General features: G+C 41.3%; 1 protein-coding gene across 3 annotated transcripts; it reads right to left on the reverse strand.

Moving 5' to 3' along the window:
• Positions 1-803: 803 nt before the first annotated feature.
• On the reverse strand, positions 804-17,109 carry SLC38A2 (solute carrier family 38 member 2). Of its 3 annotated transcripts, XM_068998032.1 has the most exons (16): positions 16,862-17,108; positions 16,016-16,197; positions 15,662-15,743; positions 15,423-15,538; positions 12,478-12,551; positions 12,288-12,380; positions 12,011-12,092; positions 8,976-9,058; positions 7,963-8,021; positions 7,687-7,836; positions 6,883-6,962; positions 6,686-6,786; positions 6,180-6,304; positions 5,462-5,606; positions 5,247-5,344; positions 804-4,478 (listed from the first exon to the last, which is right to left on the reverse strand). In XM_068998032.1, the coding sequence occupies exons 2-16, from the start codon at positions 16,132-16,134 to the stop codon at positions 4,380-4,382; spliced, it is 1,506 nt and encodes a 501-aa protein (XP_068854133.1). In that variant the 5' UTR covers positions 16,135-16,197; positions 16,862-17,108; the 3' UTR covers positions 804-4,379. The 3 variants fall into 3 exon arrangements, with proteins under 3 accessions (XP_068854133.1, XP_068854124.1, XP_068854142.1); XM_068998023.1 differs by having other exon boundaries at positions 5,247-5,606; positions 16,862-17,109; XM_068998041.1 differs by lacking the exons at positions 15,423-15,538; positions 15,662-15,743; positions 16,016-16,197; positions 16,862-17,108 and adding an exon at positions 13,218-13,365.
• Between the last annotated feature and the right edge of the window lie 1,419 nt (positions 17,110-18,528).

Consider the following 18,528-nt stretch of genomic DNA (forward strand, 5'->3'; position numbering starts at 1 on the left):
TTTGTGTTTCACAAAGATGACATTAAAATGAGAACTAGAAAGAATTAAGGCATTCATCCCTCATCAGGATGATGAACTACCACATAAACACTAAACACAGAGAAAGCATCTTATAATGTACAGCTACTAAGTGAGGATTCCAGGAAGAAACCACTATGTGATCTTGTAATTAATGCAACCTTAATTGAGGCATTTCCTAATTTCAGAGCATTTACCTATCCTTTAATACTCCTTTTGTATGGTGTTTTCCTGTACACATGAAACACTGAGTTGCAACTCCAGTGTCTCTCACCCCATTCTGAATTTTTGGGACAGATATTCATACGACTTGATACAGATGTATTGAGAACCAAGAACACATATGCTGCACTTGGTTTTTACCAGTTTCCAAAATGGAAGCAAACCAGACACACCAGTTTTGAAATTTTTTACATAAGCAGTTCTTCTCCTGGAGATTCAAATGAAGGAAAGGGACATAGGATTTTAGCCAGACTCACTCACTTACTACACTTCTATAAGACCTAACACACTGGGTCTATTTCCCAGGTATGCCTTTTCCACAAAAGAAATTACATAATGCAGGTTCCTTGTAGAATTTAATCTCTCATTTTAATGCCCAGACTTGTTCTCTTTACCCCTGTGGTGTCCTAAGTTGTGGATGTAGTTGTATGCCATTTTTTCCCCTCCTTTCCTGAAAAGTGCTCAGTAAGGTAAACATGCATGAAATTAAAGGTATACTTTTAACATCACCTCTAAAGAAAATCCTCCAAACACCTCCCCCAAGAAAAACATCACACAGGTGCTTAGGATTATCTCTTTATTTATTTCAGTTAAAACAAACATACAATGTTTCATTGAAACTGTGTTGCTGGCCACCAGTCTAGCCAGCAACAGTAGCTAGGCTGCTGGCCTCTACCAAGAAAGTGGTATTTACATATGTACACGGATGTACCGCAGGATGCCCGAATTTGGCAGCCTAACGAGCGTTAGAGCGCAGAGGTGGTTAACTTGCTGCATTCAGGAAATCGTAACATCCATGGTAAATTTTGGAGAGAAAGTATACACGAACCTGAACAATGCTTTCTATGGACCCAAGTGATTCCTGTGTTTATTGCAACATATACATTTGTAATAAATACAATCTTAGTGTTTTCTTACACACCTTAGGCGTAACACACTTCTTTCATCTCTGTAAGCATTACACTTTGTTGTAAAAGGTCCTTTCCTTTGACAGATGTTACACAGATGAACAACATGGACAACTCCTTGAAATGATGTAACAATCAGTAATGAGAGAGGAATATATACATAAATCCTGGACTCAAAACCTACATTATATACATTATACTTACAGTATATACACACATACAATTTATGTACATAGACTATCATAAATATTGAAAAATAGTTTTAGTTTTAATGGATTAATGCTTTATAAATAACATGTTACATTTATGACTGAAATATCATGGAAGACAGTAATGTCTAACTGAGGTGACAGAAAAGTGGTTTAATACTGAAGCTGCTCTTTTAGGTGGTTTGTAATGTAGGTAACTTTAAACAGACAGGTTTGGAAAAAAATAATAATTAAAAAAAAAAAAATCACTCGTTGGAAATCGACCCAGCCAAGTGGAACTCAACTGTTGCAGGTGGAGAGTCAAGTCATCAAATGATGTAACACATAATATATAATCTGGAAATTGCTACATTCAGAGAATTAGTGACAAGTACAACACGCTATGAGGTGTCATCACAAAAATCTTCTTCCCTTCTGGTTGCCAAGAAGGACTTTGTAGTAACTCCTCACTTACAACTCCTTCCTCTTCTACAGTTGCTGTGAGAAAGGATACTTCTCACTTTTTTTCCTCTTTTTAAATGCTGGCAAGGGAAGTGCTTCATCCCTTATGTGCTACAAATTGCTCAAAGGTAGACAACATTTTAATCCTCTTCCACCTTTGCACATTTGTGGAGGAAGAAGAAAAGCTGCCAAAGTACTGAGGAAGCACGTGCTCAGCATTTCTGTGGAGATCAGGTAACATGGGATAGTTAGCCATGGATGTACAGTACCTGAGGCAGAGAAGTACCTAAGGAGCATTAGTGCTGACTCCAGGATCATTAATTGCCAGTTGAGTACCACTGAATTAATAATACAAATAACACAAGAGGAATCTAACTTGTCATTACAGTTTTACGCTATAGTCTTAGTGACCAGTACTTACAGTCATGCAGAAGTATCAATACAAAATACCTGCAGTTGTTTTTCCAAAGATTTTAAATGGCTGGGCAGAGCTTGACATTATCTGCCAAATGGTGACTATTGTTTAGATTTATTTCTGATTAATTTTACAAGAGCAAAAAAGTCTCAGGCACTGTTTAATCAATGGATTACAGGCCTTTACTTGTTCCCTCTGACACGACGACTGAGTAAAATCAGACTTTGTAAATCAGATTTCTAAAACATCGTGTCAGATGAAGACAGTTGACCACATTGCCATGACTATTTCATTAATAATCTCTATCTAGGCTTTTGTACCCAATATTGCTGTGTTTGAGAACCTCTTACAAGCCAAGTACGCTGTTATACAAGTGTTACCTCTCTTCAACCTGGGACAAGAATGAAAGAGTAAACATGCACTAGAAACAAAATAGCTCATCACAACCATACAGCACCTGTTTCATCAGCTAGGGCTCGTTAAAAACTTATATATTTCTGAAGCAAACAAGTATGAGATGACTATCCAGCCTATGAGGTTATCTTTAATACTACTATACAGTATAAATTGGAAGAGGAATCCCAGTTGCGTATGTGAAGAGAGTTTGTACCAAGCATGAAATATTGGTGCAGTTATTTTGTGGATTTGACTCAGAAACAGAATAGTCAAGTAATTCAAAATCCAATAATGGATGAGGAATTTGAGAAATACTGTACAGTTTCTTTGAATATTATACAACTAGAAGACTACATCAGGACTTTTTTGTTTTCCTACAGAGTGTTTCAAGATAGATTGGACAGAAAAAATCCCAACAAACATTGTTACAACTGACAATGGACATTATTAATAAAGGGAACGTGAGGAGGGAGTTTTGTAGTAATGGCATCATATGCTCCAGTGCCATTCAGTTTCTATCTACAACAGGAAAGAAAAAAAAACCCAAAAAAGCAAAAACCCCAAACCCTGTTTTACTCAATTGCACTACTGAGTACCTCAAGAAGGGAAAATGTCAATGCCATCTTTACCATTTTAGATTAACTATGCTTTTCTCAAATGTACCCTTTTCTAAAGGGTGGGTTTTTTTAAAGTTTGAAAATTTGCATTTCCACACCATTTTTGGTAACTCTAGTTACTTACATAAGCTGACAAAGGATTTTTCAGAATTATTTTCACTCTCATTCGAACTAAGGGAATTTCAGGGGAAGCATTTAGTATCAGAGAATTTTGACCTGAATTGGCTCATTTTCTGTTTTGGTCATTAGAAGCATTTTTAAAATAAAATTTCTTCTAATTATGCCTCTACAGAATCATAAAATGAGTGGGAAGGGACCCATCAGAATCACCATGTCCAACTCCTGGCCATGCACAGGGCACCCCAAGAACCACACCAAGTGCCTGAGAGTGTTGTCCAAACACTTCTTGAACTCTGTCAGGCTTGCTGCTGTGACCACTTCCCTGGAGAACCTTCTTCCTGTGCCCAACCACCCTATGGGTAAAGAACCTTTTCCCAATATCCAGCCTAAACCTACCCTGACTCAGCTTCATACCCTTTCCTTGGGTCCTGTCACTGGTGACATGAGTGAAGAGATCAAGAAAGTCAAACTAAATTTAATTTAGAACACTAATTAAATATTTTTTGAGCTCTTCTATGTTATTTTTTCCTTCTTTTTAGAAAAATGTTTCTTAAAGTCAAAATAGTGCTTTTGAGGTCCATAAGAATTTTTGGTACAAAAAAATAATAGCATTTCTCTTTCTCTCGCTCTCTCATTGGTTATTTAAACACTTTGCTGTAAATTAAAGAGTTCTTTCTCACATCAAATGGTTCCATTAGGCACATTCAAGTAAAATAACAAAATATCCAAGTAACAATGATGAAAGCCAAACATGGCTTGATAAAAGTCTACAGAGAGTTCTGTCCATTCTCTGGAATGGAATAAAGTTGTCACTTCCTTCAGCCAGACACTCACGTGGTTTGATGTTAATATCCACTTCCATCATGCAGAATAGTTTCTTAAAGACAGAGTTCAGATATTCTACAATCAGAAGAACCATCAACAAAGAATCTGCCTTTTAAAGGAAGCTGAATAGCACATTTTCGTTCTCAGTAGGTATCTGAGTGAACACTGGCATTTGAAGTAGAGTATTACAGAGATTAAACCAGGGCAGTTAATGGCCATCAGATGTAACATTCTGGGTCCAGTCTAGAATAATCAGTGTCATACACCCAGTCATCACAAGTATACCACTTAGAAAGAAGAAGGAAGCCTGAAAAAGAAAACATAAAAGAAGTATTTCAGATTCTGCTAGGACACTGTTGGTAAACCACAACATACACCTATAAATTCATGCCCATGTATAACACAAATGCCATTGCTCATGGAGAACAGAGTAAAAGAGACAAGAGATCAAGTCAATGACAAGGAGCTAAGTGTCTTCCTCATATTTGGGGTCCTGTCTCAAATCAAAAAGTACATTTATTTTCAGTATAGCAGACCCCACCCTCAACTAAGGGAAGTGAATGTAGCTGCTCATACCAGTCAGGCTGTGACACTGTGCTATCTTGACTCTGTCTCACTAGGTCTGATTTCATTATGAGTCACTATGTCTATAGTCAGTAAGAACACCAAGAACAATCAAGATAACCTGAACAACTGGCAGAGGTGAGCTTTTATGGGGAAGATTACATAAATAACTCTTAAAGGAATATTTGAAGGATGTTGAGACTTTTTAAATATAGCTCTTAGGGTATTCTGTTGAAATCTGGTTCGTAACAGCAACAAAATGACCCAGCTACTGTTGAGATTGGGGGCCACGGGCTGAGAGGAGTCACTGAAGTAAACTGAGTCTTGTGATGGCCAGTTCCTTGGTTTTGAGCTCCTATGCAACTCCTTGCAACTATGCAAGATAATAGTAAATGTCAGTTCACTGACTACCTTCACCAGGACTTCAAAATTCATAAATCATGAAGAACACAATTAAATTTTTTGCTTTGAATTTGTAAACAAGTGTAGTTACTTATTTGTCGATACATACCCCAATCTTTTGCACTGACTTCATTGGTTCCTTCTTCACTAATTTGATATAGAAGGCAGAAGGAAGTATAAAGATCAGCATGGCAGCTGCAGAAGCACCTGTAGAGAAAAAGCACGGAAATAAATATTCATAAACAGGTAAACATACTCTAATTAGACTGGAACTGCTTTTTCTGAAATGTGAAAGATTGCTTGATCTGAGAAGGAAGTGCTTACCAATGAATCCAAAGATGTCTCGAATAGTAGGGACAAAGATAACGAGCACGTTGGTAAATGCCAGGAGAGAAACAGTAATGGAACAGTGACGCCACCAGCTGAACTCCTTCCCTGCCCACAGCAGCTGGGTAATGGAACTGCGGATCTTTGGAAGGTGGGGGTGGGGGGAGAGGGTGGGGGGAAAAAAAAAATACAGTTTAGTCTTCATTTTGGAAGACAGTGATTTGTCACCTGAATTAGACCTTCCTTCTGAAAGTATTTTAACATCATTTTCCCAAATACTTCAGATTTTAGCAGAAGGTGAAAGATGAAAGTAATATGGAGAAAAAAACCAAGGAAAAACACAGAAATGGCCAGATCATGTCCACAATGTATGTACAAAAACATGCTGGCTTTTGTAAGCTGATAATACAACACTGTAAGTACTTTTATAAAAGGGGAGATCTGTTTCATTTCCCCAATACAACCATACCAGGAAAACAATTTAACCGAAAGTACTTGTATCTACTGCTTAGTAAATGTTACATCTTCACTGAATTAACAGTATAGCCATAATTCATCAAGCTTATTAGAATAAATTTCCTTTTTCAGTTAAGAGAAAAACTCCTCAATTAATAAACAGGAGTTGCCAAATCAGTAAATGACTACAGCAGTACAGGTGTTAAAAAATGGTAGCAAGATACAAATAAAAAAAAAAAAAAAAAAAAAAAAGACTTACTGGGAAGATAACTACAGGTACAGTGAGGGTTACAGCCATAAGTACAGCGAGACGCACAATAAGAAGGAGAACATCAGCACCCAGATAAGCAGAGTAGGTGTGAAGCAGTTCTGGTTCGACTTTTCCTATAAAGAAAACAGTATTTTAATTAGAGTTAGTTGACATACTTCTTAAACATGTGCTTCTGCTCCAGATTCTAAGCAAATTTTACAAGACACCAATATGAATTGAAAGTCTCAAGAGCTCCTGTAAGAATGTATCCATTTTACACAGGGATGACTTGGAGGCATGGAATCTGGTTTAATCCAATTTTAATCCTATATCTTGGGCCTAATTCTACTACTGATCTCCTTTGGGGTGTGCACTTTTAGAAGTACTAAAAAAAGCACAATTAATACTGTATATTTAGAATGCATAGTAAATGCTTGCTTGTTCTATTAAAAAAAAAAACTGTGAGTTTGCAGAACATAAATAATTTAAAAGTAAGCAGAGAAGGCAATATTCACCATAAAACGTCAAGTATCCAAAGAGAGCAGCCAATAAATACATGAGGAACATGGCAAAAAAAGATACATAGGACACATTCATCATTCTTTTACGGCTTCGGCTGTAAGAAAAAGAAACATTGTTAGTAGTGAGAACATACTGTTTCATACTAGATTTGTTTGTTTAGTGAAGTTACAGATATATATCTAACACTTACCTTTTCAGTTCTTCATAAATAGGAAGAATTGCAGGATGGCAGACAAAAGAAAATGTTAGGATTGGGACAGCATAAACAGTCTGAAAAAAAAAAAAGTATGTTTTTTAAGTATCTCAACAGACATTAGAAATTTACTTTAAATAATCATCAGTAGATTCTTCAGTTTTGACCTTATTTTGTGATAAAGACCAGCTGTTCTTTAAAATGGACACTTTGGAAAAAGTTAAAACAAGTTCATATTTTCTTAAACCCAGATCCTGAGGAACCAAATAGTCTCAAATGCCACTGAAGCCCATGCTAAGCTGAATGTATTTGCATTCAAAACCATGTCCTGCAATCCACAGGCTTAAGCCATTGTATCTTGAACTTGGTATTGGGTATTACACATGTGTGGAGATTCACCACTGTGACTGGGAGCCCTCATGAGTCAAGGATTTGTAACTGGGAACAAGTCAAACATCCTATTTTCAAACTTTTACAGTTTTCTTCATTTTCTTCTGCAATATACTTTTTAAAATGCTTCACTAATTTCCTTGAGAAAGCTTGAGAAATGCTGTGCTGAAGAATGAGAGGTGTTTTATGCCACTCAGGCACCTCAAGCTCCACAAATTTCTGTGTATTTGGCATGTAGAAACACCCAGTCTTGCATGAGGTAAACAGTGCCCAAGTCTATTGGAACAGAAAGCCTTAACACATCCCAATTTTAAATCTGGGCAACTGCTTGAAAGAAAAATGACCTAATTTATCTGCTAAGTACTTAGTCTCAGTTATTTTCAACAGAGCATCTCATTTTCAGTCAGTTACCTGTGAATTGAAGATGAAATATTTTGGCTTGCACATATCATCAGTTGTTATATTTTCATGTACCAAAGGTGCCACTGTTGCATTAATTAATGTCACGTTCATGATGACACTGTCCATAGGACAAGGAATCTGAAACATCTTCCAAATTACCTAGAAATAAAGCCATGCATTTATTACTTTGACTAATGCAAGATAAGATAATTTTTAGAAACAGTGTTTAATTTCACTTTGAATTGCAGTTTTACAAGTGCTGGAAGTTTAGAATATTATACTTACAACAATCAGAAAGAAGACCATGCAAAGTAAGGAAAAACCACTGGTATAGCCCAAATACCCTGTGATCAAGAAAGATAAAAAAAAATCTAAGACACAATAAACAGAAAGACCATTCAAGTCAAAACATTATGACAAAATATATTCTGTCAGTGATCTCTTTTGTCATTTCCTTAGCATTACACAGAACAAGTTAATTATTCATTGACTTTCTGCTAATCTCAACCCAGATCTGAAAGTTCTGAAAGACATGTTAGGGTCTGTACATACGGTGAGTCTGTAATGTTAAGCTTTTTAACTTACAAGAAAAAGATGCAAACTAAAAAACCCCACAGCAACAACTATATGAATTGTTTATTGTACATTAAGAATGATTATAGGATTAATTTTAATGGCATGCACTATAAGATAACTTGGCCTTTTTCCTTCTGTTTTTACTGATTTACTTAACTTCTAGAAAATAGTAATTTGAGAGAGTAATTCACATTGAGACTCTCAGTTATTAAGGTTCCACTACAGGATTCTCTGAATAAATAGCGCGTTAACTGAATTATTCACATATACCACTGAATTACAGCCATCTCAGATAAAGCATCTGGCATGAATATTCTGTTACTCCTTGGGAAAAATGAAAAGATACTGCCAAGATATAGCAGCCCTATACTTTGAAGGCTCTTACAGGACAGCTGGTAACATTATACTATATTATTCCACTATTGACCAAAATAGGTCAAACTTTGGGATAAGAACAGAAACAGAAAGTTACTGTTGAGCCATCCTATCTGCTGTCCTTTCATTTTCCACAAACATATCTGTTATTTAGTATACTTGTCTTCATTTTTTTTCCTTTCTTCAGGAAGACTGACAGCAAATACCTAAACACTAATTAGTCCCAAGAGACAAGTTTGGATACTGCTGTTAATTCACACAGCATTTCGAGACTCAAACATTGCATCAACCCATTTCCCCACAGTATTTTCAATGGGTTTTTATTTTGATTGCTCTCTACTACTTACCTAGATTTTTCAGTAGGGACAGGGGAAGAATGAGGATGACAGACACCAGCAGCACTAAATAGTCACCATTGAGATACCATTCTCTGTAGAAAAGAAGGTAATATTTTTAAATAATCAAGTATTTAAAAATTACACTTGCAGTTCAGTCTTCACTCTTATCTTCTACAACATGTGGCTCCTTAAAAAATGTGCTACCTGATGTCACAAAGGATAATTTCCTATATGGACCTAACACCCTACAATAGCTTCTTATCTCACCCCAAACCTGCATTGTGCCTTTCCTTTAGTGTCCTTTTATAAAAAAAATATGCATCTGTAAGTCAGAAGACAGAGAAGTAAATGATTGGTTAGAAAAAAGTCAAGTGGGATCAATGATGGAAAAAATAGTAATTTTCTTAAGTGCTGGTTCCCAACTCTCCAGGTGTGTTACAATATTGCAGGGCCCCAGCAGGGTTTCCACTCTGAATGGCAATAAAATTGTGTCGGGAGCCCTGTGGGAGTTAAAGAAAAACAGGTGAGGGCTGAAGGTAAGGCAGTAGCTCAAGCCCACTAGCGGAGAAAACTCCAACAAGCACTGGGAGTCTCTTGGAGGCACATTTAGTCCCTTTCAGTAGGGAAAACATGGTAAGAACCTCAGGAGCTTTTTCTTTCAAAACATTTTTGCCATTTATTCTGTAAAAAGCAGCAGCTGTTTTTTCACAAAACATTTTTGAGCATTAGAAGATTAACATCTTTTTTGAAATACATAAAAACAAAGTCCTACAGGACCATCCTATATGCTTTAAGCAATTAAAGTAACACTAAGCATTTATTCCCAAGTATTAATACTTTACATCCTATTATGATATAATTTAGCAGTATTTATTTTAAAATGGACTGTACACTATTTAGGTAAACAAAAATATTAATAATTTAATTGGAAATTTGTATATGCAAACTCAGTTGCTACTTATAGCCCTTTATATAGTAGTGGAAATACGGAATAATTAACAGACTTGCTCTGGATTTACATAGTAAATGCAAAAATGATGCAATCTTCTCTTTCCCCAGTTTTACCCGGGATAACTAGATGTAAAAAAAGTATTTTAGAAACTTCAGATGTATAGGACATTAACACCATACACCTTTTGTTGTCTTTTTTTAAAATATAGTAGACTTGTGGCAAATTTAAAAGAAATCACAACACAGAAACTCCTTGCAGTTGATACAATCACAAGAACATGCACTGCTATTGTGCATACCCATAGAGAGGCCATCAGGACTTTCAGATCAAGGACTTCAAAGTTTTTCCGTGCTGAAGAGTAAAGAATGGGATTGTGCAGTTTTAAAATATAGCCAAGTACTTTAGAAGCTGCTAAACAAATTTTAATGATGGAGGTATTATTTGTAATATTGTCTCAGAATTCCAGAAGCTCTTTTACAGTAAGCATTATTTTGGGACACTTAAACAGGTAAGTGCTTACATTTTAGGCCCCAGGCTGCCAGAGTGGAATCCATGCCAATGGTAGCCACCCAGACTCCCCTAAGCAATGCATGGAGAGAGTCAGTTAAATGGGGTTCACAATTGCCAGAGCACTGAGAAAATACTTACTTTAAATCAGTGTACAGCTACCTAGTGCCAGCCAGCAAGAAAACATTTAAGATACAGATCTCAAGTTCTTAATTTTCTCTGTCAGATTTGCAGAGCAGCAGCTGTATCCGGTGAGATTCACAGACTTTAACTTTCCCTCTTGAATTGCAACCAATTTTGAATTCTTTACTGAAGATGGGACAGTTAAAAATATTTGCCTCCGAGCCCCCCTTCTAAATACTGGCTACTCCAGGGGCTCTCTTAGAAATTGAAAAATATGGACTTGAATTCAGCCAAAGGAGAGAAATGAACCTTCCCAGCAAAGAATTTGTAAACGTAACACTACTAAGTAAATAGGGTGGGTGCAGTATTTGAGTATATTTAAAAAAAAAAAAAAAAAAGAAAAAACAAAAGAAAAAATAAAATGGCTAGCACTGTTATGACAATATCAGCAAGCTGTACGAACATCACCAAATGGCTTGAACCCCTTGGGGAACACGGCAGAAAAATGCCTACCTTCTGAGCTCAGGCTTAGCTGTAAGTTGGAGTCTTGAGCTGCTCAGCCCTCTCAAGACTGGGACACTTCAGGACAAGGCACAGAAGTACAACTCTGAAGAGTGAGATTTATAGCACTTAACTCTATCCATCTGAACTCAGGCATCTTGTTTTTTACACACCCTCTCAATACAGAGTGATATGATCAACTGTTCTTTGGAGATGCACAAAATGTGTCTAAGTCAGGTGCACTGAACTGATGGCTACAGAGGGTCAACCCTTCTCCACTGATCATACTAAGACCAGTGTAATGATGAACTCAAAATCTAACTTTCAGAGGGTATGGTTAGATAAAATGAATCCTACCCAAGGCACCTCTTTTTAAAGCCAAGCAGGAAAGCCACTCTGGAGTCAAGGTATCTCCAGGACTAGATGGCAAGGCATCTACCACTCCAGTCTTGGGCATGTAAACTGTGGTTTAGGTCAATGTTTAGTCTCTGTATCATTTTGAGAACTGTTCCTTAAGACAGTCATTGCATAGCTGCACCTTCGTCTTATATTTAATCACTTCCCACAATATTAATACTAGGAAACCAAATTAACCAGTTTGAATGCAGTAAGAAAATAAACAAAAAACCAAAACAAAAACAAAAAAACCAACCATAATGACATTTATCTTTCCTTATTAAGCGTATGTACCGACTGGTACATACATTAACACTTACCTGATGTTCTTTACAGAACAGCTTTCTGCAATATGATGCAATACCTGTATTTTTCTACCCTTTTCCCAGGTCAGGCTGGATCTAAATGAAGTGAAGCACTCAGGGGAAGGGAAAACTTACTGTATCTCTGTCTGAATAAGAAGCTACCCTATGGTGTACCGAACGTGGTCTTCATATAAAAATATATACAGTCTCCGTATTTGTTTCTCCTAATAGTTTCTCTGATGAGGAGTTCTAACACCTACCCTGTGGTCTCTTCGATGTTCATAAATGTCTTGATGACCAATGGTAACTCATATTTCACTATGAAGAGGTAGCTTGACATAGCTGTAGGTGAATAACATCATAGATCATTACAAATATAGAATATGCCACACGATGCAAGAATCACATAACATGTTTCATAACCTCACTTGAACACAAGCAGTTAATGAACACATGTTGTGTGACAAATAAGTCTCCAAGAATAAGCAGGGAACAATTACTATTGACAGTACAGACATTTTAAGATCTTGTCCTCACCTCCAATGTTCTGCATTGTAATTGATCCAGAAGCAGCAAGTTTTCCAGCCATACCAAAAGCCTTCATTCCCAACTGTTCATACAATAAAGATCCTAAAAGAAAGCAGAATATCCCATTGGAAGGGTGTATTTCACAAAGATACCATAAGAAATAAATACTACATATTTGTAAAACAGTAATTTGCCATACCTCCTTCATTGGCAGTCTTCAAAAGAAGATGCACTGAATACAAAGAAAATATCGAGACAAACAGCAGGAGTATCCTGGGGGGAGAAAAACATGCAAATTTGTAACAACCATAAACGACTTATGGTAACCCTATTAAATAAAGGTGTATCAAACATAAACATAATCCATATTAAAATACTATATGGGAAAAAATGTAGATTCTAAGGTCAATTAAAAGCGTTCTGAAACCCAATTAATGCCGTGTGCAGAAAGGATTTTATACTAAATTGCATTTCCGAGGCATACAAAGACATTCTAATGTAGGCTTGAACAATGATTCCATTCAGTCTAAAGTGGCATAAGCATCACCAAGTGTCAGGCTATTATAATTGGCTACACTTGATATAAATAACGAAGTATCAGTGGGAATGTGTGCAGGTGGGGGGGAGCTTTGCATCCTTGTAAGAAACTGTATTTCTCCCATCTTCCTATCCCTGTTCAACAGTGTGTCATGCACCTACTGAACATACAGTTACTAACATGAGGCTAACAACAGCTGAAGTAAAGATTAGCTCTTGGTCTTAAAAGAAATCAGCTTTTCAGCTTAAACCTGTGTTACATTCTTTTTTTATGTACGGATGAAACTGCAGAAGCCTTAAAGAATTGACTGAAAATTCAGACTCATTGAGATCTGTGTTTTCAAATGGAAATACACATCTATTATCATTAAAAAAAATTTCTTTCCTCAAAGATGTGCTTACATGGGAATCACTAGTGGCTTGTTTATCTTCCCCACAGCTTTTACAGGCAGTGCATATTATTTCCAGAAGCACATTTGCATCACCTAAAATTCGGATCTCTCAACAACAAATCTCTCCCACAACAAATGCACTTCCTGGAGTGGCACGCTAGGGGGGACTTCTCAGCTGCTGGAGAACACAGTGGAAAATTACAATGCATTAAAAAAAAAACCCTGGTCTTTCTTATACCAATACAAGCATTTTGCTTTATAGGAAACCGGAGAAACAGCATATCAAAAATGGCTTAAAAAGGGGAAGCTTCATTTCCCAGAGTACATTTCCTTTTGTGTCATTTTTAATGTTGGTGAAGTTAGTAAATGCTGCATGAAGAACTGGAAACGAGATCTGAGAAGCATCACAGATCTGTATAGGAAACTTATGTTACTGTGGCAATTCAACACTAACACATGCACACAAATAAACCTCTCTATTTCTGGCAGGTAGAGATTAACTAGCATTTGACTTAGCCATCAACTAGAAACAGCACAGCTGAGATGTGCCAGGGTTGCACTACTTTAAAACAGCACAGACCTTGGACCTCTCAGTCCTAACCTGAAAAGGCTGCCTACAGTGTTGACAAGATCAGTTAGCAAACTCATCTGGAAGCTCACTCTGTTTCTGCTTTTCAGACCATTCTATTCATCTATTTAGTGCTGACACAAGTGACAAGTCACAGCACTTACACAAATGACTCCATAGTCTTCGAAGAACTTACTGCCTTAATCGACTGTACCTGGATCTGATTCTGTAACCTAGTTGTTAAAAGATGCCTGTAATGCCCTCAGTGTCATCGTAAATCCTCAGTATCACCTGTGATTAACTGCTTTCCTGCCTCAGATCTATACAATCTACACTAAGTTTTTTAAGGTAATGAGCTAGTTTGTCTTTGAAACAGCACTAATGCAAATAGATCTGAATACAGTATCTGGAAATAAAAGACAAATAAATTGCCTCAGTCCCCAATTATTAAATTGACAGTTTTGAACATTTTTTTCCTCAGAAAAAATGGCCCCCAAGTCTGTTCAAATAGCTAACCTTAAATTCTCCTTTTTCCTCGCCTCAGAGGCATTCTAATATGCATTATATTAATTATCTTACATGTCCTGCAGAACATCTTTAGAGCATGAAACTGATGTATAGAGAGATGAAGTATCTCTTCTAGATTCATGCTAAGTCCTTATTTCAGTTTTGCATCATCTAAGCAAGTGAAAATCTTAGTAAAAGATTAACAAATCACCATATACTTAAAATCTTTTAGGCCAGAACTTTATACATTGGTAGTTTCCTCAGGAAACTTGAGCACCACCCGATACACTGTGAAACATCTGGAAGTAAATGTGACCTACTTTCTGGAAATCTGGCAGCAGAGTCAGGGAAATTTTGAACTAAACATTGCTCTTCACATGTTCTTGAACATTCAGCACATTCATCTATTTCCAGGATAAAAACACAAAGTTCCTTTAAACATATCCGTGGATACTCATTTGCAGTCAAGTCACTGACACTACCTACATGTTGTGTGAGCTGAACTGCCTCCAATACATGAAAAATGTATTTTCCCAAGACATTTAAAAGCACTGTCCATAACTGTTTCCTTATGTCACTTCCAATTACATTACTGTAGTTCTGTCCTACACCTCAAAGCTTTTGCCAATGTAGACATGTCAATAAAGATATGCTGGTTATTCCACATCCCTCCCTTGTAGGCAGACAGAAATTTTTATAAGTGTAACTGAAACCAGTTTGTGGAATTGAGTGAAAGCACAGCAATAAAAAGGACTTTATTGGTTAAGTACATTGTAACTCTGTAGACACAATGATGTCAGCTGAGAAAAGCGAGACCACATCCCTGATTGGGACTTGGATAATGGAACTTTCAGGGGAAGTCTATCAGTTATGGAGAAACACTAAGTCAAGTAAAATCCACCGTAAAATGTTTTTGAGCGTTGCAGAACTTGCAGTGAACTTGTTTAATTTTTGCAGGTTCTTCTGAAGGTATCACAATCTTTAAATTTAAAACAAGCCATAAATCCTAAAATGCTATTCTGCACCTATGAAAATGACTGGATATTTTCTAGGGGTCTTATTCTTACACCAAGTATTTTTCCATTATGAATTACACACCAGAATGATGGGGTTTTTTTTGATGAACCAAAAGATACTTACACAAAAAGAGCAATTCCAGTGTTAGCCATGGCAAAAGAAAGACCAAGGATGCCACTACCCACAATAGCATTGCTCAGATTAAATACTGACATTCCGAAGGACGTAGTACCCGGATGCTGAGAAAAGGAAGATAGGTAATAATTAATAGAAAGTTATTACTCATCTCAGAATTAAAAGGAACATAGATTTGGCAGTACATTTTTGTTTGTTTATTTGGAACGTCATTGCTGGGTACTTACATACTGAGTTTCATATTTCTTCTTTCCAAGGTTGGAATCGAGCAAGAAATTTTGGTTTTCTGGATCAATATCCGCATAGTGGCTGCAAAACAACATTGCACCATTAGTGACTCTTAGGGGCAACTTGCATATTCACTTCCCGAGCAGCACTTCCAACCCATTTCAAAGGGAAAAGGAAAAACCGACGGAATAGCCCCGAAAGAACCACCCCACCTGCCAGTGTCAGCGCACGGAGCGCTGCGCCGGTCTCCGGCCGCAGTGACTCCCGTGTTTCCGTACGGACCGCCGGCAGACACGAAGCACCGCCGGCTCCCGGCTGGTGCCGCCCGCCCCGGGGCGGCGGAGCCCCCTCACCTCTTCATGGCGGCCGGCTTGGTGGGGTAGGGGTAGCTGAAGTCGTTGCTGTTGGAGCTGTAGCTGCTGCTGTCCTCGTCGGGCGAGATGTTGAACTTGCCCATCTCGGCGCTGCTCATGCTGGCGGGGCCGGGCTCGGGGCTCGGCCGCTCTTTTGTCCTTGCCGGCGGGACTCGCCGCGCCTGCCGAGGGGGCGGGAGGCGACGTCAGTGCCGCAGCGGGCGCGCGGCCGTCACGTGGTCCCGCGGCCCCCGCCCGCCGCCGAGTGGAAAAGTACCAGGCGCGCGGGGCGGGGGGCGCGCGGACAAAGGTGAGACCCGCGCCGGGGCGGGCGGGGGCGCGCGGCTGCCACGGCCCGGCCACAGCCGCCACAGCCGCCACCGGCCCCGCCGCCGCCCGGCCCGCACCGCGCCCGGCCCGCGGCACCGCCACGCCGCACTCCCGCCCCCTCCCCCCTCCGCCTCCCCGCCCCGATAGCGGAGAGCAGACTGATGCAACACTGGTGGGCGATTGTCACATCGGCCGCCGGAGCCTCCTGCCCCGCGGCTGTCCCTCCCTGTGTTTACCTCCCTCCTCCCTGCCGGCGACACCGCGCGCTCCGGCGTTTTCAATGGAAAAACGCAAACCGCTGGCGGAGCTGCGTCGCGCCGCAGTCACTTTGCGGGTTTGCCACCTTTCCACGCAGCGGCGGCGCGTCCCTACGCGTGTCTCGGCGGAGCCCGGCAGAGGCTTGGCGACAAGCCGGGGCGCTGCCGCCGGACAAAGGCGCGAAGCACGAGCCGCGCTCCATCCGAAAAGGCGCCCCGTTCCTCCTGGCGGCCCGGTAACAGCCAGCCCCTGCCGTACCTTCTGCGCCTAGAGCTTGAAAGCGAGGGTTTTCTCCCGAAGCCTCGGAATAACGAGATGCTCCTGTCTCCGCTGCTACTTCTTGCAAGGGAAAAAAAGCCCTCAACTATGAAATGTCAGCGAAAACAAGTCCCTAGACAAATAAAGGTAGAAAAAAAATCACGTAAAAAAAGCCAGCGGTATCAAAAGGGAAGAAAATATCGCGTCTGTGTCGCTCCGACGTCCCTCCCAGTCTGACGGCCCCCTCCGGGCGCCGCCGCTCTTCAGGCAGGAATGTGGGCGCGTCATCGCAAGGGGCGCGGCGCCCGCCCGCTGCCGCGCCGCCCCCCCGCCCTGCCCGGCTGACCCCCTGCACCGCCCGGGCAGGGCCGGGGGGGCACCGGGGGCGGGGGGCGTCCCCGACTGAGAGGTGGGAGCCGGTCACCGGCGTGCGCCCGGCGGGGGTCGGGAGCGGGGCCACTAGCACATGAGCCGAGCAGCTCGCCAGTGTTTACATTCGGGCACTGGTTTACACGGCGGAGACAGGACGCTGCGGTGCTTGTCAAGAGCGCCCTGCCTGTGAGGTGTTTCTACCGGCCCGGTGCAGCATCCGCAGCGTGACTGCAGCACCCGGTGGCTACCGGTTCACCCAGGATCTGCCTCCCTCTTCCCACTCCGCGCCTGCCTCCGGGCTCTGGCGCTGGCGTCTCTCAGTAGCAGGGTGCGTGGCAGGGGACGAGGTGCCACCGACCCATCATAGCTCCTCGCTGCAGTCACTCGCTATTTTTAACACCTGCAGCAGCGCACGTGCAAGCCCGGACCCTGAGGGCAACCGACAGACTCCCCGAACGTTTCCTTCGGGAAGTGAACCGGAATGACAGACTCCCCCTAGTGATGTGATTCATGATAAACCTCCCAGGATGAAAGAGAGGGGGAAGCAGAACATCCTGCTTCCTTTTCCTCAGGTAACCACTCCACCAGATTTGGAGAGCTCTGCTGCTCGGTCCTCCGTTGAAGTGTGCGACGGGGCTTTACTGTCCGCCGCAGCTCCTCACACGTACGGTGAGGAGGCCTGGCGGAGGTAGCAGGGGCCCATTTAGCTGCTGTCTCTAGAGGGACGGGGGATTGCAAAGCAGCGTCCCCAGCTCCTGCCCTCGCGGCAGCAGCGCACTCCCACGCCAGCCTGGTGCTGCCAGCCTCGAGTGCGGAGGATGCCCTGCCACCGAGTCGTTTGACCCCCTCCGTGCTATCGCCCTCCCTCCCTTGTTCTGCAGCATCGAGAGCCCGTGAAGGGTGCGAGGGGCGGCTGCCTGTCTGCTGTCCCGGGGCAGTGGCGGCCGCAGGGACACGAAAGCAGATCACACCGTCGAGGGTCACCACTATCCCCGCTCCTCGGCCCACTGCAGTGCCCGCAACTCTGACGGGACACGAAGCTCTCCAGGGCTGAGACAGGCGGGAGAACGGTGGCTCTGCCCCGCCACTGTCGCCGGGTCAAGCGGGCGGGAATCCGCCGGACGGCGCGAGGCGGCGGCACCCGACCATCACCGCCGCCTAAGGTTCTGGACCGCCCCCGCCGGAATGGGGGGCGGGAGTGGAAGCGGGGAAGGGGCAGGGACCGGCGAGGGCACGCGCAGGAGATGCAGAAGCCGAAAATTTTCCATCACTGCAGTCGTCCCCCCGCCCCCATC

Source organism: Aphelocoma coerulescens, chromosome 1A (assembly GCF_041296385.1).
Source record: "Aphelocoma coerulescens isolate FSJ_1873_10779 chromosome 1A, UR_Acoe_1.0, whole genome shotgun sequence".
NCBI lineage: Eukaryota > Metazoa > Chordata > Aves > Passeriformes > Corvidae > Aphelocoma > Aphelocoma coerulescens.

Bases quoted from the DNA above. Each gene is read 5' to 3' on its own strand.
- SLC38A2 (XM_068998023.1), bottom strand. From the start codon at position 16,134: ATGAGCAGCGCCGAGATGGGCAAGTTCAACATCTCGCCCGACGAGGAC. The intron at 12,093-12,287 runs GTGAGGACAAGA...ATTCACCTACAG, and splicing joins TACAATGCAGAACATTGGAG to CTATGTCAAGCTACCTCTTC. The intron at 6,305-6,685 runs GTGAATATTGCC...TTTTCTTTATAG, and splicing joins TGGATACTTGACGTTTTATG to GAAAAGTCGAACCAGAACTG.